A 23,425-nucleotide genomic window follows, 5' to 3' on the forward strand; every position below is an offset into this window, starting at 1 on the left:
TACTATTGCTGATTTCTGTGTGATTAGCCATTTTCTGTCGGCCTTTCAAATTGTGACGCTGCTTGGCGACAGAAGAAAAACACAAAAACATTGGGAGCTGAGTCCCATTTCTATGGGTCTGAGGAGATTAAACATATCAATCCAAGCACCGAATTAAGGCACAGAGATTTGAATTACGTGTTGGAATTTCATTGCTGACAACCACTTCCTTTCTGTGATGCCAATAGTAAAAGCATAATTGATAATTGATTTCAATTTACCCGCGCTTGATTAAAACAGTGATGAGTATAAAACACCTTGAATTAAAAGATACAAAAATAATATACATAGGAGAATTGATAATCTAGGAATGCAGAAGGAATCAAAACGAAATAATAGCTTGAAAGGCTGGCTTCGCGAGTTGTGGACAACTTCACCTAAACTCAGTCTTACCATTACCACGTTTACCGCTGAACAAATGTTTAGGCAGTGAGGCAGTTTCGTGTCTATCTGCTTCACCTTGTCTAGCCATTCTATTTCTTTCTCTTCTCTGTACTTTTGCCAATCTGTCAGCCTTACTTCTAGAAGAACCATCAGAAACACCGTCCAACAATCTATCTGACTGTCTTAATTTAGAACCTCTTGCGTTCTCACCCAATCCTTCATTTTCACCGAAAACGATATCAGCACCGGAATTAACACGTATACTTTGTTCGGCTGCAATTCTTTGTTTGTCATGTAAGGAGGACATGTCATGACCTAGTTTGGACATATGCTTTTCCATTTGACTGAAAGACTTAACTTGTCTTGAACGTGGCATCATTGCTTTATTATGCAAAGACTTCTTATTTCTTGCTTCAGCAATCATCTTTCTTTGTTTATCTCTAATCCATTCAGCCTTTGACTTTATATCCTCGACTTCATCTTTTTCAAAACCTTCAAAAGTTAATTCATCGTCATCAGATTCATAGAAACCTTCATTCTCCAACTTCTCTTCTTCTTCCTCTAAAGCCTTTAATTTGGCTGCAATTTCAGGATCCAAGAAGTCGTAAACGTTCTTACCATCAAGAACTTCCGGCATAACGTCATTCTTCCATTCATCATCCTCCAACAAATAATTTTCTTTCAAGTTGAAATTGTAAACACCAGCCCCACCGTTTTCGTCTTCCACATCTTTTGCTAATTTTCTTCTCTCTGGATCTTCTGGGTCGTATTTCTTCAAATTCTTGAAGGAATCTGGAATGAATGGGGTTCTTTCAACATCATCTCTTGCTTGCGGTTTGGAGACGTGAATCTTGTTCAAGACATTGTTAACTCTTGCTTGTGATTTCAATTTATTTTCAATTCTTGAAGCCAATAATTTCTCACAGGCTTGATTTCTAACTTCCATAATATTGTCTTCAAGTTGACAAGAAGCTGTCATAATTTCAACACCTGGCTGATCCCTAATTGTTTGCAGTAATTGAGAACGTTCCTCATCTAAATCTTCCGGGGCGATAATATCTGTTTTATTGATAACAACCATGACAGATTTATTTGCGAAAAGTGGCTTAATAGAATGAAATAGTTTAACTTGAGCTTCCACGGTGAAACCACATTGTTCTGAAAGATCCATGAAGTACATGACACATGAACGCAAATGTGCAATTGCATAGATAGATTGCATTTCGATATTGTTCATTTCTTCCGTTGGTCTATCGAGAATACCTGGCGTATCTATCGCTTGGAAACGCAAGTATTTATAATCAAAATGACCAACGTATAAAGATTTTGTTGTGAAAGCATATGGCTGAACCTCAACATCTGCTTTTGTAATACATCTCAAAAACGATGATTTACCAACATTTGGATAACCACAGATCAATAAAGTTCTAGTATTTGGATCAATTGATGGCAATCTGCCCAAATGTTGACGAACTTGTTCCAAATAAGCTAAAGGATCTTTCAATTTCTTGACAATGGTAGCCATTCTACCCAGTGCAGCTCTCTTTAATTGTTTACATTGAAAGAGTGATTGACCAAACTTCAGCAATCTGTTGTAATCTCTCGAGACTTGTTCAACAAGAGATTTCGCACGAGACACTGCTGCCAAGGAGATCTTATAATGATTCTTCTCATACAAAGTGTCCATCAAATCCCTATGGAATGGATGGATGTCGTTTATATTGGGGAAACCTTTCAAAATCTCATCAAACTTTTCCTCGAACCCTTCAGCAGTAAACTTTACCTTACGCATGTAGAAAGACCTGATTCTTGTGATTGCAAACCCTGGTCTGATCACTGTAGGTGTCTTTCTTTGCGTTCTATTAAGAACAATGTCCAGCAGATCATTGCTCGTCGTAATAGTTGGGATGTCTTTCCACGTCAACTGCATATCTCTAACTACTTATTTATCCACACGTTATCAGTACAAAAGACCAAGCCCAATGAACAACTGATATAGCTTAAGTTTTATAATCTTTATTAGAAATCAGATGAGATGAGATGCGATGAGATGCGATGAGATAAAATTTTTCAAATGTCTTGGATTTTGCCTCACGGCAATGTCGCGAATCTCGTCTGCTACGAGTGGCCAGCACACCAAACATACAAAATGATGAAATGACAGCATTAACTATTAATTAACGTTAATGAGCGCCGTCAAGTAGGCAGTATCACAACGGCACGGTAAGACAATAGCTGACTGTTTGGAGAAAGAAGCTATGTCCAGCGGCAATGTGGATAGCAGTTTAGCGATAGCTAAGCTATTACGCCACCATCGAGAATTGAAACAAAGAAAAGGACTTTTCCAGTCAAGACAGATGGATTTTTTCAGATATAAACGGTTTATCAAAGCATTGAAATCTCCGGAATACGCTAAGAAAGCTGCCAATCAGCCTGATTTGTACCCGCCTGTTATGGGTGCTGGAGACGAGGACGGTAAGGCGCGTGAGATGTTTGTTTCATTGATCAAGGCTCAATTGATCGTGCCCTGTGTCAAGCTACATAGCGAGGAGTGTAAGGAGCATGGAATCAAGCCCAGCAAGGAACATCCCAGTCTGATTCTGTCTAACAAAGCTGAGCTTCTAGCCGACGAGTACTACGTGTGGACGTACAATCCGAAGACGTTCATGGACTACCTGATCGTCACTGGTGTAATTTCAGCTATATTGGCACTGGTTTGCTATCCCCTATGGCCACCATTTATGAGGCGCGGCAGTTATTATGTATCTTTAGGCGCATTGGCCTTTCTGGGGCTGTTTTTCGTGATGGCAATCATTCGATTGATCGTGTACGTCATATCCTTGGCATTTGTGAGGTCTGAAGGTGGCTTTTGGCTTTTTCCTAATCTTTTCGAAGACTGCGGTGTTTTGGAAAGTTTCAAGCCACTCTATGGGTACGGTGATAATGAATGCTACAGTTATTTGAAGAAATTGAAAAGAAATAGACGTAAGCAGGCCAAGAAAGCTGCAAAACTTGACGGCACTTCAGACAAATCCAAAACACAGGATAATGTGGAGGATACTTTATGAATCTCAGAAATTAAAGATTTCATAGTATCTCCACGATTGATTTATCCATTCATTATGTAGCATACGTATAGAACGACTATATCATAATAAGAAATATATCGTTATAAGATCATCATCTCAAAGCAGTAATGGATTGATCCCCACGAGACAAAGCTTACATCTTCAGGAATTCATTTTGACATATACCAATTGAAATGGGATCTAAGGAGCACTCTCCGAAAGATGAACGTCCAACAGGCAACCAAGGAGCGGACGACGATAGTAGCACGGTAGTTATGCCCTCAAGGGTCTCGTATTCAAGATCACAGGGATCGTTTATTGAGGATGATGACTACGAGAATGCTATTCATGATGACTCTTCCACATTGTTTTCTGGTAGAAATGATAATGGTGCAGGCTCTGGAAGTAAACATAGGAAAGTTGTTGCGCACCAACGGTCACTGTCTAATGAGAGATTACTGTCCGCGCAGCTCAGCCAGATGACGTATAATAACAATCGTATTGGATTGGGACGTGCAATCTTGCAAGTGCAGGATCTACTGCAACAATTAGATGAAGAAAATGAGGTTAGACCTATTCATATATCAGGTGGGAATGAAAAGAACTTGCGTGTTTTGAATGTGCAGTTAAAAATTGATGGGCATTATTCTGATAAAAATCAGTTTCGACTGGATAAGGAGGCTAGTGCAAAAGTCTTCAAATCACAGATTATTTCTGCTCTTAACCATCTTATATCTTTGCAAAGAAGAGTGGATGATATATCATCCAAAGTTTTCATTACTGGTGACGTAAATACTGGTAAGTCAAGCTTTTGTAATTCTTTACTGAGGCGTAAGCTTTTACCAGAAGACCAATTACCGTGTACTAACGTCTTTTGTGAGGTTCTAGAGGCTAGAGAAAATAGCAATATAGAAGAAGTTCATGCGATCACAACCAAAACAGCAGGCAATGTCAGGGACGCGAATAGCATTTACAACAGCAGGGATAAATCTACTTACGAAACTTTTAAATTAAGTGATTTGCAAAACCTTGTGGAGAAGAGTGATGAGTACATTCTACTGAAGATATATATCAAAGACGATAAATGCCCAGCAGAGACAAGCCTCTTGAGAAATGGAACAGTGGACATTTCTTTAATTGATTCTCCGGGCCTCAACAAAGATTCAGTAAAGACCGCCGAAGTCATGGCACGCCAGGAAGAGATTGATTTGGTAATATTTGTGGTGAATGCGGAAAATCAACTGACTTTATCGGCTAACGAGTTTATCAATTTAGCATCAAGAGAAAAAAAATTCATGTTTTTTGTGGTAAAGAAGTTTGACAGAATTAGGGATAAGCAAAGATGTAAGGATCTCATATTGAAGCAAATAAAAGATCTTTCACCGGAGTCGTATAAGAGCTCATCACAATTTGTTCATTTTCTATCAGACAGCGGAGATGACGGACCCGATGGGGATCCACACGATGATCCGAATGATGATGAAGACAACAACAGAGAACCGTCTCCTGATTTTGAACATCTTGAGAACTCATTAAGAAATTTCGTTTTAAAAAAGCGCTCTTTATCCAAACTGTTGCCAGCTAAAACGTATTTGTGTAAACTTTTGAGTGACATTCAAGAGATATCTGAAAATAACATGATAATTTATAAGCAGGAGGATGATCTATTGAACAATGACTTAGAGACATTGAGACCAGAGTATACAAAAGCGAAGCAACATTGTGAAGGGTTAACAGACACTGTCGAAAAATTAGCCGAAGAAAGCGTCACCGCAACATTTGAACGTACAAGACAGTGTGTACTAAATTGTTTAGATATCTCGGAAAATGCATTACCCAAATACCAAGGTATATCCCAAATTCATGATTTCGTTTTTCAAACAGAGCAATTCATTAGAAATCAAATTAAAGATGCCATTACATCAAGTGAATCTTTCGCAAGGTCGGAAACCGAAAAATGCGTCAAGAAAATTAATTGCATGGGGAGAGAAAAGTTAGGCAATGACTTCATGTCCAATCGCTTTTTCAATAGTGAATTGATGTTCACGAAAAGACGTCATTATTCAGTAAAGAAATTATCTGTTCCACTGACCATGAATGATTTTTTTGCTCCATCATGGGAAGGTTTGCTGTCCTACTTAAGTTGGGGCGTTGTTGTGCCCGTGATACCTGAATCGAAGGAGATTGCTGGCAAAGACAATGGGGACACAAAATCACTGACAGGTGCACTTGGGTTGGCTAATTACTCTTTTAATCAATACTGGACCAAACCTTCTTTACTATTCACCTCAAAGATACCCACTCTCGCCGTTTACTCTGTCGGTGGTGCAAACGTTATGAAAAATATGGTTGTGCATGGATTCCAATTTTTTTCTTGGCAAACTATCAAGCGGATCTCTGGTTCATTACTATTAATAGGGGGACTCCTTGGCGTGGCATATCTCGTTCATGATCTTCCCAGGGCCCTGCCACAAAATCTGTCCATCAAATATAAGATAAAACTACAGCAAAACGACTATGGTCATTCCAATGCAGAAAGGATCTCCAAAGAGGTGCGTGAAGTTTTGAGGGTTCCAACTCGTGAAATCGTCAAATCTTGCGAACTCGTAATGGACAAAAAACTCACTGCGAAGAGAGATCTCGAAGGAAAATTGGAGAATAATGCTTTATCTATCAAATTTTTCCGTCAACTACTCGAGCGAGCTACAACTGAAAGAACTATCGTAGAACGCATAAATCTTGACGTCGATTAATACTTTCAACCAAAAATAACCTGTCAATAGTTAAATAAATGAGTCGCTCATGCATATCTAATGCATCTCAATTCAGCAGCAGCTGCATTCGACAAGCAAAAAGAAGTTTTGGCCGAAACAGAAGCTCTTTTAAAATTGGTCATCGTTATGTCATGTCAGTTGAAAAAAGCTTATTGTTGTGTTATAATACTCTTCCTGATATCTGAAATTAATATATGCATATCTGAGAAATGGAACTAAGGGTCTTGTTTGATAACAACAACACCAAAGGAGAACCGCACTAGTGAATTGGAAAATCAAACCAGACTACAGATTCTTTCATCAGTGCGCCTGCAATCAATTCTATAGATCAAGGTACATATTGTTCAAGATACATCGTGTGCCAAAATATCACTTTATTTACGAACCATCCTCGCCTCTTTCACCTTTCCAATCTGCAGATCCACTTTCCCTTCCCTGAGCTTGTGTTTTGATCGCCTTCTTTGCGTCGGTTTTAGTAGGGAAATATCCCAGCTCCTCCAAGGAATCTTGGCAGGCCAAATCGTATATGTCTTTGTCACTCAATTGACTTCTCAGTTTTCTCGTGACAAAATTGCATAGAAACTTCAAGTCGTCTTCACTTATTTGATCCCTCGGCAATTGATTCTTCAAGATATAGCGCTTGCTAACATCAATCATTGTATCTTTGTTGAAAGCAATACAGTAACTCATTTTCTTATTCCAATTGACTGAGTAAATGTAAGGTTGGTCAAATGATTGCTCACAGGAGTCAACATGTACCCATCTCTTCAAATATTTTGAATAGTATTCACACCATACATGGTCTTCACGATTCCAAACATATCGCGCTTCCAATCCGAAAGATCTCAATATCAATGTAAATACATTACACCATTCACCACACCTACCTAATCGAGTTTCCAGTAGCTTAATAGGATTGTTATAACGAGGAAATCTTGTCACGGTGCCACAAACATTATGCCTGTAGAGCTCGACCACGCTGCATTCGTACCTGGCCTCATCATTATTGGGACCCACAGTCCCCATAGGTTCTTGTTGCTCAGACGTACCTGGTCCACAGCTATCACAATCAGGTTTATTACACCATTTGAAAAAGTCTTGTTTGAAGTATCTTAGCAGTTCTTTTACAAGATTATCTGGATACTGCTCCTCTGACTCTCGTGGCATGGCATCTACGTTGGCATATATCAAATCCAAATCTAAAGTTTCAAGCACACTGGACTGCCAGCTAGCATTTTCGTAAATCGTTGAAAATCTATTTGCTTTATCATATAGGTCTCTTGCAAAGCTATTATTCTGAATAAGCCTCTGAAATCTATGATTATCACCGCCTTCCCTAAACCTCTCTACCAACAGGTTTTTATATTGTTTCAAAAACATATCTGCAACTCTTTGAAAATTTTCATCACCTTCCCCCATTATATGGCTGCAACTGAGCTACTGAGGATAGGTATCTTTTATTTTACTCGAGCCGGACTGATTGCTATTTGAAGAGACGCTTTCTTGTACAATATCAAGCAAACGGTCCAAGCTAACGGCGAAGCGCCGCTATGAAACAAAAAACTGCTTCATATTGCATATTAGCGGGCACTTATAGCATAGTAGGTATAGCCTTAATCACATTTCTTTACTCGAAAGACTTGAAGTCTGTTCATTATTATTGGTGTTGGCTGCTTCTTTGTCCAGCCATGCTCTGGCTTTGGGTTGTGAGAGCATGGTCTGCATTTGAGATGTTTAGGAATATCAAGCGATGATAGTCTATATTTCATATTTACAAGTTGTTTATAGCGTATGTTATTATACAAAAATCAGTTTCATGTCATTGTTATGTCATCTCGATGAGCAGACATTTTTGTTTGCCGATTCGAAGCATAAGAAGTTTATCATCAATTAAATATGAGGACCAATCTGTCAAGTCTTGTACAACTCTTTTCTTCAGAGGCCCTAATGAGATACTTCCTTGACCAAGTTTTCTTTTCCCCTCCGATTTGGAACATTTTAGCATTCTGCAAATGAGCTCCATTAAAGATTCTGACTTTTTCCCTTGCTCTAGAATTCTAGCGTTATTGAACAATCTAATTATTTCATCAGCATTTAGAGTATTTATAATATGTGTATCACCAAAAATGATATCCGAAACAATTTGGGCTTCTTTACCACTTCCAGCTCCATGCAATAACTCTGTAACTTCGGATGCAAGCAATTTTTGACCGTTTCTTAGGTGAGGCCTTTTCATATGTTCCACAACAGCGGTTTCTACCTCATCTAATGGCAATAGAGTAAAGATTTTCAAAAACCGAGAGACATCTGAATCTGAAATATTGAAGAAAAATTGATAGATATCAAAAGGCGTGCTAATTTCTGGATCAATAAACATAGCATTTCCAGCACTTTTACCAAACTTTTCACCAGCAGAGTTAGTCAAGAGTGGTACCGTAAGCCCGGTTGGTGGACTGCATTGGGCTTTTGGGGAGATTCGATTGATCAAATCGATGCCAGCGGTGATATTTCCCCATTGATCATTTCCACCAACCTGAACAGTAACATTTTGTTCATTGAAAAGATGGTAGAAGTCATATGCTTGCAAGATTTGATATGCGAACTCGTTAAATCCGAGACCTCCAGATCCCTCCAGTCTGCTTGAAACAGAGTCCCTCGATAACATCGATTGAATCCTGATATGACGACCATACTTGGCTAAAAATCCAAGCATAGATATGTCTTTCCACCAATCGTAATTGTCAACTGAAGTCCAGCTCCCCACATTAGTGGATTCCACATTTTTACTACGATAATACTTCAAACCATTCTCAAAAAATCGTTTCAGCTGGTCATTGATCCTCTGGACATTCTGTAGGATAGCTTGATTGGGTAAAATGTCTCTTTCGATTTTTTTGCCGCTAGGGTCACCAACTCTTCCAGTGGCACCACCAACTAAGGAGACAATGTCATGTCCTCTCACATAAAAATTTAGCAGTACCATCAATGGCACCATATTCCCCAAGTGAAGTGAGTGAGCCGTTGGATCAGCACCACAGTAAAGCTTGATCTTATGACCGGAATCTAGCTGACTTATCAACCTGTCCTCAGGTTGTGATATTTGTGATATGAGGCCTCTGTCTCTCAATTCATGTAGAAGTCCATGGCGCCTTGCTGCGCTGCTATTACTAAAGCTTCTAGCAAATCTAACAAATCTCGACATCAGGGCCCACTACTTCCCTAGTAGGCGCTACTCGCTGAGATATCTTGATCCTGTTGATCAGTTAGTTGCCCCGATTATATTAGAAAATTTTCATCATTTAATTGACTTGACAACGACAAACCCCAAAACATATCACACATTTTGAGACTAAGAGTGTCCCTATAACTAGATTTAATCATGCCTCCAGTACCACAACAAGTATATATGCAGCAACAGCAACCATCAAACTGGGATAAGTTTAAGATGGGTCTCATGATGGGTACTGCCGTCGGCGTTTGTACAGGTATCCTATTTGGAGGGTTTGCCATCATAACACAAGGTCCTGGGCCAGACGGTGTTGTTAGAACATTGGGAAAGTATATCGCAGGGTCTGCTGGTACCTTTGGCTTATTTATGTCAATAGGATCCATTATAAGAAGTGATTTTGACGATGAAAGAAACCTGACCCTAAAACAATGCAGGGATTTGCAGCACAGAGCAAGATTCGAAACCTGGAAATTACGTGCTAAGTACGGTCTTCATCGTGAATAATATATATACTTCATTTGTTTAGCTTCTCTCCACCACATACCTGTCAATAGTTTTATAAGCATAATTTCAAAGTGGAATTTCAATATCTATCGGGAACGAACTTTGCAATATAAGATCGAGGGAAGTTCTAGACAATAGGTTATATTGGTAAGAGGAAATGAGACATGTCATATCGAAGATATCACCGTTAGTCGGTGCGAGAACTCAGTGTTCCCAAAAAACAGTCGTTTTGGCTAACCGTGTATTGCGAAGGAGTATTTACACTAAAGAGAAACAGAACGTTAGATCACTGGAAGATCTTGCGAAATTACAATCTTTAGATGGTGTAGATCCCGAGCTGATTAAGAAGTTGATCAATGAGCGTACCAGTGAACTCAATATTAAGGATGAACTCGAAATGCTCAAAAATTTCAACAAAGAAGATGCATTGTCAAGAGAATCACCATTGAAGAGGTTTACAAGACCACTTTGGATCTTCATGTTGATGAGCTCAACTGTTTATTTGTTTGCACATTTCATTTGGTGGGATTTAGAGTATGATGAAAGGGACATAGAATTAGCAACGCAAGTTGAGAAGCTGGAAGAAGAACTACAAACAATAATAAAAAACAAATCTAGTATACCCCTTAAGAGATCAAATGATAACAAAACGAATAGTGTCTCATGGTACAAACGCTGGTTTTGGTGAGAGTTCGTTTAAATATTCTAGTATTTAGAATGTGTACGCCGAGCCCTATAGAAATGTCATATTATACTTAGTTAAATGAATGTATTACTTTTGGTCAACACACATTCACCAGGTGTCGATGGTAAGGAATAAACAAGGAACTTTCCGTCGTCGCCTGCTAGGTAAACCTGATTTACAAATTCATCAGGAAATCCAAGACAATACGTAGTACCAAGTAACACAGGTATATGTGCATAGTCGCGACGCAAGTTTTGTTTTGGTATCGTTGCCTTGATCCCCCTTGAAATAAATTTTGTGAAATGGTTTGAAGTATCAGTTGGGGATTTACGATCTCGAAGACCATTCCCGTTGTTAGATTGTGAAAGGTCTTCCTCCTCGTCATAAAATTCACTATTGATTGCATCATAATTCCCAATGTCTTCTTTCAAACTGAAAATATGTATTGTATCGGTATTTCCAACGCAGCCTAACAATGATGCTTTACGGTTGAAGCAAAGATAGTAAAGGTTACACGGCCTTGTACCACGTCGAAATTCGTAAAGAAGCGGTTTTCTCGAGTCATACTCTGTGTCTACACCAGTGTTGAAAACTCTAACTATAGTACCCTTATCCGATGCAGTTGCTATCGTTTTACCATCATTACTAATGGCCATACATGCAATATTCCCCTTATGTGCTGTGTTCATATAATTTATAGGTGCCACATTCAATGTGTCATAAATAACAATGTCGTTCAGTAAATAAGAAGATGAATTATTCTTTGACGAGCTGTAAGACGTGAAGCATAGAATACTCCTATCGTCACTGCTCAAGGCCATTCGTGGTCTCGTACTGCTCCCCACAGAATTTGTCCTGCTTCGAGAGTCAGTAACTTGTGATTTAGCTTTCTTTGGTTCGTTTGAATCCGAGGACGTCTTCTTAAAATGGTCTTCCCATAAATCAATTGTTTCCAACGGTTTCATACATGAAATATCATAGACGAAAATTTGATCACTTTCTAATAATATACACATCCTTTTTCTATTCATCACAACATCAACAATACCATGAGGAAATGAAACTTCACATATTGTACATTTTCTTTTGGTATTTATTATTTTTAGTTTCTTACTGTTTGAGGTCCCCTGACTTCTGTCAGCTATTGCTACCAAACTCGTAGAAAAAAGCATTTCGATCACATATTCATTCTCCCCATCAAAAGAAGATGATGAGATACCTACCGGATATTGCGCTAGATTATCTATGCTTTGGTTTTTACCCCTGCCATCCAATTCAAAGCACTTGCCAAATGGGTCACAATTGTATATGCTGACCAAATGAGGTTCTGGATTTACCACACAACATGTAGCATCCTGATTGAAACGTAATGCCTTCATGACAGTGAAAATAGAGTACACTCTTTCTCTGTTTCCATCTATCTTCAATCCTTAAGTGAAGAGCGGCATTTGACTGACTTTGCTCTATCGCTTATAGTGAAAAATCCAAATGGTAAAATTTAGTCAAAAATACAAGAGAACGAAAATGCAGCTTATTACTTGAATCACGAAGCCAGTACAAAGCTAAAAATCTATAGAAATATTAGTGGATGAGCGGGATTCAGTTGACTCACACATACCTTTGTTTGCATGCTCATGTCCGTGGGGCAATGCACTTGAATTTTCTTTATCGCTGTCATCAACATCTGCAACAGGTATGTCCCACTCTTCTATAGCAAACTTCTTTCGGCCATTCTTAAAAGCGTAGTGTGATCTCATTTCATGCATTTCTCCTCTTTCACTGAATATAGGTAGTTTGGAAATATGTAGCAGCCCATGCTGTACTTTGTTTGGTTGCGATTTATATGCTTTTTCCAAAAATTGTAACATTTCTTGACTGAATGGTTCCAAATCTATTACCGCATCAAACATAGACTCAACCTCACACAAGAGAAAATCATCTACGAGGTCAGAGGACATTGTTGCCAGCAATACGCATCTATTCTCGTACTTCTTAACCAAGCTTCTTATACCATGCAAGAGTGGAATTATCCCGGATAAACGAAATGAAGTTGGCGGATACGTTGCAGGATGGAGTAGCGATGGGATTATCAGACGGATCAACTTGTTGTCGTGCTTCTTTATTATTTGTTCCAGTTGTGACAGAATACCTTGAGTAGGTTGATGTGGTGTCACATAAGAAATCTCAGATGGTGTTGGCGCTGGAACCATGCGACTTGTAATGTTAAATTGATGATTGTAATCTTTGTATTCAGTTTCCATCATGGAGCTTTCGTTATCTTTAGGTTGCTGAGACGAATTCTCATCTCCCAGCTTATATCTCCAGGCAATTTTCAAATCATTGTATCTGGTAGGAGCCGCCTGTTCCGAAAGATTCTGAACGGTGACCTTGGATTGTTCCTCTGCAATCCTGGTTTTCTTAATATCTTTACTGGAACCTTTATACACACCCGGTAACTCTTTTGAGAAGCCCTGATTTGCAGAAATTACACACAAATGAGTGTTGTCAGAGCGTGAAGATAAGTTCTCGACCCGGGTATGCATGATGCCCTGTGCAGCAAATAGCTTACAAAGAACAGCACTGAATTCTGTGGTTCCCTGTTCTTTAATGATCATGGAGTTTCCCAAAGGGAGCCCCATATGTCCCAGCACCCGATCCAAGTCAAAACTCCCGGTTGACGTAGTTTGCTGCGAGCTTGCAGGAGAAGGTCTTATCCCGGGATGGTTCATGTCCAATGTTTCTATATTACGAATATTTGGTGTTCTCGGGTTATTACCAATGTTCAAGGCCGCCATAGAATTAATCGGCGAACTTAAGAGGCCCCTCCTCATAGGATTTACTCTGTTCTCTTGTGAATGCCCCACATCATGGGTAATCTCGTTTTTGGATGACTGAAGGCTACCATTTCTGGCATTTCTGGGAGCCCCAGTTGGTACACGTCCTGGTATCGTTCTGGGACTGCCTTCTCTCCCGTTTAGTACCTCGCCTCTTCTCCTAAATGACATGCTTTCCTCAAGATGAGTTACTAGCCTCCCCCAGGGTGTTGGACACCATACGATCAGCAATCAACAATATTTTTCTTCTTTAGCATCTGCTTATAAGCTGTGATGCTCATCTTGAAAAAACAACAGATGCTATTCATTACCCGCCTATAATAGCGATAATATAACAACAACTTGACAATAATGCATTTGAACTCGTTTAGGCAAAAATAACTCTTGCTGCATTAGATCCGGGGGTTCTGTCGTGATCACATCTGTCTTGCTTGTTAAGGGTTATATAAGCTACTGCGAGGTTGTTAAATGTGTACTTGGAGATTCAAAGCTATATGAGCAAGACGATGTTAAGATTTGTTAGACCAAAAAGTAGCCAAGGGCTGCTTGTACATCGTAATGCATACCTGAGACACAGGTTTTCAGCAAGGAGGACTGGGAAACGGTTTTTCGGCTCCCATAAAGATAGAAATTCGGAAGAGGGCCCTTCCAGGCATTACGTTTTGGGGGCATTGTTAACTATTTTGGTTCCCTATACTGGTTATGCATTGTTCGTTACAACAAGTGCTTCTAAGGAAATTGACAACAGACGCGAGAAATGCACCAAGATTGAGAAGATTGGGGAGAACTATCAAGGAACTCTCGTGAAGTATTCACCTCTACAGATACTGGGCAGATACGAAAACCCTTTCGACGAGTACAGAATACAAACTATCTACGAGTTCTTTTGCAATAGGGTAATTGAACTTTTTCAAAGAAATAGAGGAGGGATACCTGTCGACCCGGTTGACATGAGGAGCCTGATGCCTATACATAAGCCGACTTGGGACTCTGATAACGATATTATTGACTTCAATAATGATTCCAAACCACTTAACTGCCAGATTCTAGCTGAGAACTCTCCAGAAGCTGTATCAATACAATATGCAAAAGATCCTATCAGTAATATTCCAGTGTACAACACTTGGTTAGGTCAATCATGTAATTATACGATCTATAATGGCCTTAAGATATTAACAGACCCTTTATTCACCGACTTTCTTCTGCATGAACAATTAGGTCCAAAACGAATCACAGAAATGCCATGCAATATTGAGGAAATTCCCACACCCGATATTATATTGGTATCGCATAATCATCCGGACCATCTGGATTTCAAAAGCATAGAATTCTGGAAAACAGGGCATCCGTTGTGGATAGTCCCAAAAGGGTTGGGCTACTTTATGGTGGAGCATGGCGTTTCAAACGTTATCGAATTATCATGGTGGCAGACATGTGAAGTAACAAAAAATGATCAGACGTACCATTTTTCCTGCACTCCTGCTATGCACTGGTCAGGAAGATCGTTATTGGATGCAAATAGATCACTTTGGTGCTCTTATATGTTAAGCCATAAAGGCAAGCCTATTTTATTCCATGGGGGTGATACAGGCTACGTGAAGGATCTTTTCACAAGGATCAAACAAAGATACGGAAAATGTTGTAGACTAGCTCTGTTACCATGCGGGCAATATTGTCCCGAATGGCATCAAAAACCAAGACATATCAACCCACAAGAAGTCATAAAAATAATGAAAGATCTGGAGGCTGAGAATGTTTTGGGTGTCCATTGGGGAACGTTTGTTTTAAGCGGAGAGTATTTCAGAGAGCCAAAAGAAAAGTTAGAGATGTTAGCCAGATGGAAATCACTTGAGGGTAGGTGCTTTTGCCCAGAACTGGGTAAAACGGAAAAATTCTAATCAAAAATTGATCCATTATTTATTACTTAGCTTTTGGCTTCTGAATCTATAAAACTCTTCCATACTTCGTCTTTGATTTTGAAGGCATGGACCTCGTCATTCGGAAAACTCCTTTCTTCGACTTCGGAATTGAACTTACATAGAGCTGTGATTGAATGGTCTTGCGATTGTGCATATTGCTTTACGAACTTGGGTACATAACCATCTTTCATACCTAAGATGTCGCTAACAACAAGCACTTGACCACTTGTACCACTCCCGGCTCCTATACCTATTGTGGGGATAGACATCTTTGACGTTATATATTTCGCAATCTTATGAGGTACACATTCGAGTACCAACGCCCAGCATCCGGCCTCTTGTAACATCAACGCCGTCTCCAACAATTCTTTTGCATCTTGGATTTTTTTGTTCCCTTGAACTTTATATCCACCCAACGAATGAATTTTTTGAGGTGTTAGCCCAATATGTCCCACTACTGGTATGCCTCTCGAGCAGATTTGTTTTATCAACTTTATCGTATAGCCATCTCTGGAGTGAAGGCCTACTTCTAGTTTCAATGAGGTGACTTTGTGACTCAATTTCATCATATCTATAGCATTTGAAATACCGGTTTCGATACTGGCTTCAAAACTGCCAAATGGCATATCTGCGATAATCAATGCTGGTCCACTAGTTCTGCATACAGATTTGACATGGTAATTGAACTCTTGCAATGAAAGATCTGTTGTTGAATCATAACCCAGAGTGGTCATTGCCAAAGAATCTCCAACCAGTATCATATCGCAATTCGATTTTTGAACCCAATTAGCAGTAATGTAGTCATAAGCAGTGCACATTGTCAATGGTATACCTTTAGTATACTTGTCATATATATCATGAATTGTATTTATTCTCGGAGCACCGGAATGAGATGAATAGAAATGTTTCGCATAATGCCTAAGGACATACGAGCATGTTCTAAGTCTTGGAAGCATCTTGACCTGATGTCTGATTCAGCTTTTATTCTTTTCTAAGCAGATGACTCAATTCAATTTCTTGTCTCTCGGTTACATGTATTTTTCGTCCGACAAAAACAGAATGATGACTATGAAGTATATGAACTATTTTAACTGAATATTTGAGATATGTTTGCTATTTATGTTGTTTACTGCCTATTTAATTGAAATAGATGAGCTGAACCTTGCTCGTTAACTGATATTCATGACTTACTGTTGTATCTAATGTTGTACATGTTAATTGTCTTTTCATCCACAACAGTGGGACAGCCAACAACTAGATCTGATCCGGTTATACTTTTGGGAAAAGCAATTACATCTCTTATACTCTCGGTGCCACAAAGCATGGCACATAATCTGTCAAAGCCAACAGCAAAACCTGCGTGCGGCGGCGTTCCCATCCTAAAAGCTCGCAACAAATGACCGAAAAGCTTGTCAGAATTTTTGATTTGCAAAATGTTTTCGAAAATGTAATCCTGCAGTTCTGCATCATGAATTCTTGTTGATCCTCCACCCACTTCAACACCGCTTACGACGAGATCGTAGTGTTGTCCGGAGCATTGCAAAGGATTTGTCTGCAGTTTTTCATAATCGGATAGTTTTACCATAGTGAATGGATGATGCGTGGATGTCACTGCGTCTGTACAGTAGCTAGGATAGTCATATTTCTTATCTTCCTTGGTATTTTTTTCTTTCGGCGAAAATAGAGGGAAGTCAACCACCCATGTAGCAACATCTTTATTAGTTTTTTGATACCTTTCTTTACCCCAATCACTATCTAAAACCAATTGACGTAGTCTACCCAATGGTGTAGGATTTTCGAATAAGGAAAATGAGTGCTGTCTAGTCGAGCCACATATAATATCACCTTTCTTTAACTTCAAAAATTTGGAAATCAGTTTTGGATTTTCAAATGCTGCGAGTGTCATAAATTTTTCGAACCAGTTGTTAGCATCTTTTTCATCCTCTATAGGAACAATAATTGGAACTCTTGAATTATAATTATTGGCATTATTAAAGTAGGACGCATTCTGCTGGAGACTTTCTTTCGAATCAAAAGCATTTCTTAGTATTAGTATTTCGAAAACGGGAAAGTCTTTATTAGTGTAGCCCCTTGCCTTAAATTCAGTCAAGTCCATGATTTTCAAATCTGGGGCACGCAGATCTGGTTTATCGATACCGTATTGTGTCATTGCTTGCTTATATGTCATGTGGCAAATGGGATCTTCCTTATCCACAGAAACTAAACGCCCACGACTATTCAAGGTCAAAAGACTGTTTGAGGCAGAGTATTGCTTCCACAAGGGGACAAGAAGTTTTTCAACAACTTGCATAACATCATTAGCTGACGAAAATGCCATTTCTAAATCTATCTGAGTGAATTCCGGTTGTCTATCTGCCCTAAGGTCTTCATCTCTGAAACAACGAGCCAACTGAAAGTACTTATTGACACCACTTGCGATCAAGAGCTGTTTATATTGTTGAGGGCTCTGCGGTAATGCATAAAAGGTAGGTCTTTTTGAATTATGATCAACTTTTCGGCTGGGTACCAAGAACTCTCTTGCTCCCTCTGGAGTAGATTTAAAGAGTAACGGCGTTTCAATTTCGATGAAGCCTTGATCATTCAAAGTGTCTCTAACACTTTTTGTGATTGAGTTCCTCTTTTTCAATATAGCTTGATATTTGTGCAATCTTAATTGCAAAAACCTGTACTCTGGAGGATAGTCTCCAGTCTCCTTGAAGTCCTGCAACTCTGACGGTTTCCTATTTGAACGATTCAGTGTTGTCATAGAGTTCAATTTCAATTCTAATGCAGAGTCAGAATCTTTTTTGGGCGATAAATGCCCTCTTGCCTGGACAACATCTTCGACAGCAGCATGTTTCAACAGCGATTTTGTATCTACCAGTTGTAGTGTATTACCTTCATGATCACGGAGTAAACCAAAATTCAAGTTTTTACTGATTTTCTTTGGCTTCTTGTCGATCCATCCATTTAGAACAACCTCTGCATTTTCGGCGACACCTGCAATATTATTTATTGTAATAGTCGACTTCTGCAGCGTGAATTTTGAGATTGTTGACTCAGCTGGTGGTAATTGCTTCAGCAATCTACTCCACGTGTGAAATTGAGAACCCTGAATTCGCATTGATCCCTGAAATAGAGCAATCACAAGTGATTCTGCCTTAGCTTCTCTTTAGAGCGGGTTTTCAATGGGTATTGAAACTAATGTCAGCGCCTTAATTGCCAGAAATTTCAAATTCAAGGTGCACCACTACTTGACAAGATATTGAAAAAAAAAAAATAATATAAACATGCAAGCTTTATTTAACCCAGTCCCATAGGTAACACTCACCATTGAGGGATAGTGAACACATGAGATTGCCCTTGCAATCGATGCTCATAATGGGATGGTCGCGGTGGCGCTCATTATCTCGTAGCACATAAAGTAGTTTCTTGGTTGCTGAATCCCAGCAGTAAATATCACCAGTCTCGTAGCCACTTACGACCAAAGGAGGTGAGTCATCTTGGGGATAAAGAAAATCCATACCACAGGAGTGTACGAGCTGTTGCGAGTCATCTGATTCCCTTTTAAAAGTACGTACAACGTAACCTCTAATACAGTCCCACAGCTTTACAACACCGTCAAGCGATTTAACCAGCAAATATTTACTGTTGGCAGAGAATTTAACCTGGGATATAGGAACAACCCCAGTTTCGCTTTTCCAGTCTTTGTCATACGTCAGCGTCTTCAAACAGTGTCCCGAGGAAGTATCGAAGATACGTATCAGCCCATCGTATGAGCCCGAGCTCAGGACGGAGCCATCACATTGCGGCACATCGATGGAGACCACCGATTCCGAGTGTGCTGCAATTGTTCTCAGTTGCGACCCATTGAGCACGTCCCAAATCTTGATACTTTCGTCCATCGAGGAAGAAAAGAGCAAATTGCCCTTGGCGTTGAAGCACAAAGAAACCACAGGCGCCGTATGACCAACCAGCCTGTGAATCAATCCGTAGGACAGATGTGTTATCTCTACAGTAAAGTCGTCCGACGCAGTAGCCACACACTTGCCGTCAGGGGACCAGCATACATCAGATATCGACCTCGAATGTGATGTAACCACCATACGAAATTCCGCGAACCCCGTGTCATCAATCTTGTACACCAAAATCACTGTACCCTGCACCATTGCAACGAGGCCTCCATCCGGTGAAATCTTTGCGGAGGTACTCTGTCCGCGCCCTTCGGCGATACTGGGCAACTGGTACTTCAATTGAAACATGTTCTACTCCTTACTAGCGGCTGTGCCCCCCCTGCAACGATCCAACTGGCCCAGACTCTCCTCTGAATAGCTCTTCTGTAATTCCACACTTGTACAGTGGTCTCCACGTGATCAAGACTCAAGATTTCATATTTATTCTTACAGCGAAAGCGCTTAGTTCAATAATATAAGGTGGCAAAAAGTTGTCAACTACATTCACAATATACAGAGATACCTCCTACAGATACAAGAAACGCGCCAGAACTCACACCGCGATGAACATCGTGCCACCATCAAACCACAAATCTACAGTTTCCACTGCACAAGACCCGTTCGCCGCTTCGAATGCTGTGAAAGCGTTGCCAGACACATTTCGCCAACAAGAAGGTGGTGCTGTGCCAATATCCACACAGTTGAACGACAGACATCCGCTAGAGTCACGTATACTGAATTGGGAGTCTACCGAGAGAAAGAGACAGCTCGAACAGTACAGACAGATATTCGGCATTGCCGAGCCCATGAGAAGAGTCATGGAACTCGAGATGGTCGATCGCACGGATTTCAACCCTCTAAACACTTCTTCCCTGCACCACGACATACTGCTCAACAAGGACTGCTCCATAGACTGGGAGGACATCTATCCGTCGAACGGCCTCGACACACACTCAGGAAACCTCCTCGGAGATACGGTCCACTCCCATATCGAACGCAGTGCGGGCATATAAAGCAGAGACCATAGATACGTACACATAATGTCAAATACTAAGTAGTAAGCCTAGCTTTTCGGTATCACCATAGAATGAGTAACAGAGTCCCTTTCTATCTTGTGTTCCTTCTAGAAAACAGTTTCCTAAAATGGAAACTATTCGAATGTCACCGGAAACGAATAATGAAGACCAAGCGAAAAAAAAAATTCAGTTTTTCGCTTTTTCGCTTTTTCGCTTTTTTTCCCTTTTCGCTTTTGGATTTTGAAAAAAAAAAGAATTTTCGATCAGCTAGACGTTAAAAAGATGAGTTAGTACCTTTTAAAGTACCTGTCGAACGAATCTGGGAAGGTATTTTTGTGTAATTCTGGTTCACTTATTTATCTTATATTAAATCTTTGGCGTGAAAAGATAATCAGGAATCAGAGGATCGTGAGGACGCTTTACATAGATTTGGTCATTGCAACGGATAGCCTAGCGAGATTGGTTTTTTGTTTGAGAACAGGTAGTAGGTGGAGATCTGGATATAGTAAGTAAGTTTTGAAGACGAAGATGAATTTTCAATCATCATACCAGGACCCTTTGGAGTCGATGAGCTACCAATTGCAGAATATGGCGTTCGAAAGAGGCGTGAGTGGTGCCCACAGTGGGGCGAAAGTTAGTGCGAACGGCGGTGTCAGTCAGCCTCTGAGCAGAACAGGATCCTCTTTGGTGGACTCAATGGCTGCCCAGAGATCTTCATCGCCCTTTGTGGCGCACTCGCAAGTTCCAGGGCAGATTTTGGGCCAAGCTTCAGGCGGGATTCCGCAGGCCCGGGAGAGCGTTGGAGTTGGATCTGTCGGTATCGCTGGTGGCTTTCAGGGCCAGGGTGCGATTCTCGGCGGCGCGAGTGGACCTCCGAACGGCTGGACTCAAAGTGCGAATGGCTCTTCTGTGAGCTCACCTTACACATCGCAACTGGGCCAAACAAACTTGTACACAGGCGGCTCACCACACTTCCAAAACTTGCCTATGCCGGCAGGTATGCCGCAATCTTCTCAACCCGTCATTATAGAGTCGCAATGGAAGTATTTTGACACTCAGGGACAGATCCAAGGTCCGTTTAGTTCAAATGCGATGTCTCAATGGTATGCTTCAGGCTATTTCCAGCCTTCTTTGCAAATAGCCAGACAGGGGCCGACGCCGGAACCTTTTGGAATCAACGATCGATTTATCATGTTAGCGGAGCTGATCTCTAGAGTCAACGATTTTCATGATCCGTTTCTGAGTTTTGATCGGATTATATCATCGAATAGCATGTACAATTTGGGTGCATCGCTCGTGGGTCATCATAACGCAGCCAGTACACTGCAGTCCAGCATACAGCCCAATCACTCTTCTGCTGTGGCAAATGTTGAGAGTGACGATTTTACTCATGATGAAATTTTGCAACTGAAGGATAAGGATGGTGGATATTATCACGAAGTGCTTGTGCAAATTCCAGCAAGCAGAAAGAATGAACAAAAGCTAGACCAAAATGTTGAAGTTGATACTTCAGTAGTATTCATCAATGAAGGGATAACAGAAATACCAAGAAAGGAAAAAATGCTGGAAGCTTCCACCTCTCAAGTGGATGCAACATCCTCAGAGATGAAGCAAAATTCAACCATTGAAAGTTCAGAAAAAATAGCGGATAAAAATAAGCAGAAAGCAACTTCTAGAGCAAAGGTAGTCGTATCAGATGCAAAAGATATCAATTCAAGACGTCAACAAAAGGCTGAGGAAATGGCAAGAAAGTTAGTTGAAGAACAGGAAAAGCAAGAAAGAGAGCAAAATAGAAAGGAGGAACTTCGTAAACTCAAGAAGCAGCAAAAGCAAAAGACAAAAGAGTCTGATGAAAATTCAGTGAAGAACAAGTCGAAAACGACTACAGAATCTATGAGCACTGCTACAACTGTCTCTTCGAAGAGTTCACCCGAGGAGTCACAAAAGGGAGCATCCGTTATTACTGCACCAGTGGCACCTTGGGCACATAAAGCGGAAAATGCAGATACAACAAAAATCTCCATTCCCGAGTTGCAGAAGAAAGAAGAAATTGAACAAGCAAGAAGAAATCAAGAGCGTGAATTGAAAGAAAGAGCTGTCGCTCTCAAAATACAGGATGATATATTGAAACAGGAGAAGGCAGATAATGAACTAAAATCGAAGCTAACATGGGCAAACAAACCTGCACCACCAGCTGTTACTATCGATATAAAAGCTCAATCAAAAAGAAAAGCAGAATTAGAATCAGCCAATAAAATCAAAAGCTTGGCTACAGCCAATTCTAATTCCAGCGCACTTAATGAACTAAATGATCCCAATTTTATCAAGCAGCAAAAAAAGTTATGGGAGGAAGCTCAGCGGTCCAATTCAAAACCAACAACAAGCAATCCAAGTTCTTCCAGCAATAAAATGTGGACTACCGTTCCATCAAAATCATCGAATAATAACACTAATCGCGAGGCAAAAATCACCAATCAACCCAAGTCATATATCAGTCCAGACAAACTGAGGGCCGTTAGTGTAACTTCAAATAAACAAATTGGGTCATCTACCAGCATTCCAAGTTTAAAATCTAAATACTCGACTCCTATGGCTTACCCTGGTAACTCGTCCATTGCTTTGCGCCAAGAATTCCTAAGATGGTGCAAATCACAAATGAAACTCAGTCCTAACGTCTCTTCGACCAGTGTTTTGGAAGTTTTACTAAGTCTTCCAGCTGGACCGGATGCTAAAGAGATTATCGCTGACACTATATATTCGAATAGCAGTACTATGGATGGAAGAAGATTTGCACTAGAGTTTATCAAAAAACGTATTGAGTGTGAAAAGCAAATCAAAGATCCACTGACTTGGAGTGAAGCTTTGGCTTTACCGGAGGGTGAGCAAGACGATTGGGAATTTCAAATTGTTAGTAAAAAGAAAGGTAGAAAACACTGATCTTGGCCGTACTGCCTTTATCTTTTTTTTTCTTTATTTTCTGGCCTTATATATTATATACATATATAAAACTGTACAATATT

General features: G+C 40.1%; 16 protein-coding genes across 16 annotated transcripts; 8 read left to right on the forward strand and 8 right to left on the reverse strand.

The window, feature by feature from the left end:
• Window positions 1-412: 412 nt before the first annotated feature.
• NOG1 (putative GTPase NOG1) lies at window positions 413-2,353 on the reverse strand (the record flags this gene model as incomplete). The annotated part of the gene is made up of 1 exon (XM_037290774.1): window positions 413-2,353. One exon carries the CDS (start codon window positions 2,351-2,353, stop codon window positions 413-415), a length of 1,941 nt encoding a protein of 646 aa, XP_037146669.1.
• Window positions 2,354-2,681: 328 nt separating this feature from the next.
• Window positions 2,682-3,491, forward strand: SEC62 (Sec63 complex subunit SEC62; the record flags this gene model as incomplete). The annotated part of the gene is made up of 1 exon (XM_037290775.1): window positions 2,682-3,491. The coding sequence occupies one exon, from the start codon at window positions 2,682-2,684 to the stop codon at window positions 3,489-3,491; it is 810 nt and encodes a 269-aa protein (XP_037146670.1).
• Window positions 3,492-3,685: 194 nt separating this feature from the next.
• FZO1 (mitofusin) lies at window positions 3,686-6,244 on the forward strand (the record flags this gene model as incomplete). The annotated part of the gene is made up of 1 exon (XM_037290776.1): window positions 3,686-6,244. One exon carries the CDS (start codon window positions 3,686-3,688, stop codon window positions 6,242-6,244), a length of 2,559 nt encoding a protein of 852 aa, XP_037146671.1.
• A 399-nt stretch (window positions 6,245-6,643) lies between these two features.
• Window positions 6,644-7,684, reverse strand: PNG1 (peptide-N4-(N-acetyl-beta-glucosaminyl)asparagine amidase; the record flags this gene model as incomplete). The annotated part of the gene is made up of 1 exon (XM_037290777.1): window positions 6,644-7,684. The coding sequence occupies one exon, from the start codon at window positions 7,682-7,684 to the stop codon at window positions 6,644-6,646; it is 1,041 nt and encodes a 346-aa protein (XP_037146672.1).
• A 131-nt stretch (window positions 7,685-7,815) lies between these two features.
• Window positions 7,816-8,019, forward strand: ERI1 (Eri1p; the record flags this gene model as incomplete). Its single annotated transcript, XM_037290778.1, has 1 exon — window positions 7,816-8,019. One exon carries the CDS (start codon window positions 7,816-7,818, stop codon window positions 8,017-8,019), a length of 204 nt encoding a protein of 67 aa, XP_037146673.1.
• Window positions 8,020-8,090: 71 nt separating this feature from the next.
• MSY1 (tyrosine--tRNA ligase MSY1) lies at window positions 8,091-9,467 on the reverse strand (the record flags this gene model as incomplete). The annotated part of the gene is made up of 1 exon (XM_037290779.1): window positions 8,091-9,467. The coding sequence occupies one exon, from the start codon at window positions 9,465-9,467 to the stop codon at window positions 8,091-8,093; it is 1,377 nt and encodes a 458-aa protein (XP_037146674.1).
• Window positions 9,468-9,644: 177 nt separating this feature from the next.
• On the forward strand, window positions 9,645-9,998 carry MGR2 (Mgr2p; the record flags this gene model as incomplete). The annotated part of the gene is made up of 1 exon (XM_037290780.1): window positions 9,645-9,998. The coding sequence occupies one exon, from the start codon at window positions 9,645-9,647 to the stop codon at window positions 9,996-9,998; it is 354 nt and encodes a 117-aa protein (XP_037146675.1).
• Window positions 9,999-10,155: 157 nt separating this feature from the next.
• INA17 (Ina17p) lies at window positions 10,156-10,686 on the forward strand (the record flags this gene model as incomplete). The annotated part of the gene is made up of 1 exon (XM_037290781.1): window positions 10,156-10,686. The coding sequence occupies one exon, from the start codon at window positions 10,156-10,158 to the stop codon at window positions 10,684-10,686; it is 531 nt and encodes a 176-aa protein (XP_037146676.1).
• Window positions 10,687-10,757: 71 nt separating this feature from the next.
• Window positions 10,758-12,062, reverse strand: ATG21 (Atg21p; the record flags this gene model as incomplete). Its single annotated transcript, XM_037290782.1, has 1 exon — window positions 10,758-12,062. The coding sequence occupies one exon, from the start codon at window positions 12,060-12,062 to the stop codon at window positions 10,758-10,760; it is 1,305 nt and encodes a 434-aa protein (XP_037146677.1).
• Window positions 12,063-12,245: 183 nt separating this feature from the next.
• Window positions 12,246-13,688, reverse strand: ELP4 (Elongator subunit ELP4; the record flags this gene model as incomplete). The annotated part of the gene is made up of 1 exon (XM_037290783.1): window positions 12,246-13,688. One exon carries the CDS (start codon window positions 13,686-13,688, stop codon window positions 12,246-12,248), a length of 1,443 nt encoding a protein of 480 aa, XP_037146678.1.
• A 323-nt stretch (window positions 13,689-14,011) lies between these two features.
• On the forward strand, window positions 14,012-15,415 carry FMP30 (N-acetylphosphatidylethanolamine-hydrolyzing phospholipase D; the record flags this gene model as incomplete). Its single annotated transcript, XM_037290784.1, has 1 exon — window positions 14,012-15,415. The coding sequence occupies one exon, from the start codon at window positions 14,012-14,014 to the stop codon at window positions 15,413-15,415; it is 1,404 nt and encodes a 467-aa protein (XP_037146679.1).
• A 26-nt stretch (window positions 15,416-15,441) lies between these two features.
• ECM31 (3-methyl-2-oxobutanoate hydroxymethyltransferase) lies at window positions 15,442-16,392 on the reverse strand (the record flags this gene model as incomplete). Its single annotated transcript, XM_037290785.1, has 1 exon — window positions 15,442-16,392. The coding sequence occupies one exon, from the start codon at window positions 16,390-16,392 to the stop codon at window positions 15,442-15,444; it is 951 nt and encodes a 316-aa protein (XP_037146680.1).
• Window positions 16,393-16,616: 224 nt separating this feature from the next.
• Window positions 16,617-18,560, reverse strand: MSD1 (aspartate--tRNA ligase MSD1; the record flags this gene model as incomplete). Its single annotated transcript, XM_037290786.1, has 1 exon — window positions 16,617-18,560. One exon carries the CDS (start codon window positions 18,558-18,560, stop codon window positions 16,617-16,619), a length of 1,944 nt encoding a protein of 647 aa, XP_037146681.1.
• A 175-nt stretch (window positions 18,561-18,735) lies between these two features.
• Window positions 18,736-19,698, reverse strand: SWD3 (Swd3p; the record flags this gene model as incomplete). The annotated part of the gene is made up of 1 exon (XM_037290787.1): window positions 18,736-19,698. One exon carries the CDS (start codon window positions 19,696-19,698, stop codon window positions 18,736-18,738), a length of 963 nt encoding a protein of 320 aa, XP_037146682.1.
• Window positions 19,699-19,952: 254 nt separating this feature from the next.
• Window positions 19,953-20,402, forward strand: UMP1 (Ump1p; the record flags this gene model as incomplete). Its single annotated transcript, XM_037290788.1, has 1 exon — window positions 19,953-20,402. One exon carries the CDS (start codon window positions 19,953-19,955, stop codon window positions 20,400-20,402), a length of 450 nt encoding a protein of 149 aa, XP_037146683.1.
• A 531-nt stretch (window positions 20,403-20,933) lies between these two features.
• Window positions 20,934-23,342, forward strand: HG535_0H02860 (uncharacterized protein; the record flags this gene model as incomplete). Its single annotated transcript, XM_037290789.1, has 1 exon — window positions 20,934-23,342. The coding sequence occupies one exon, from the start codon at window positions 20,934-20,936 to the stop codon at window positions 23,340-23,342; it is 2,409 nt and encodes an 802-aa protein (XP_037146684.1).
• Window positions 23,343-23,425: the final 83 nt, after the last annotated feature.

The sequence above is a fragment of the Zygotorulaspora mrakii genome, chromosome 8, assembly GCF_013402915.1.
Source record: "Zygotorulaspora mrakii chromosome 8, complete sequence".
Classification (NCBI taxonomy): Eukaryota; Fungi; Ascomycota; class Saccharomycetes; order Saccharomycetales; family Saccharomycetaceae; genus Zygotorulaspora; species Zygotorulaspora mrakii.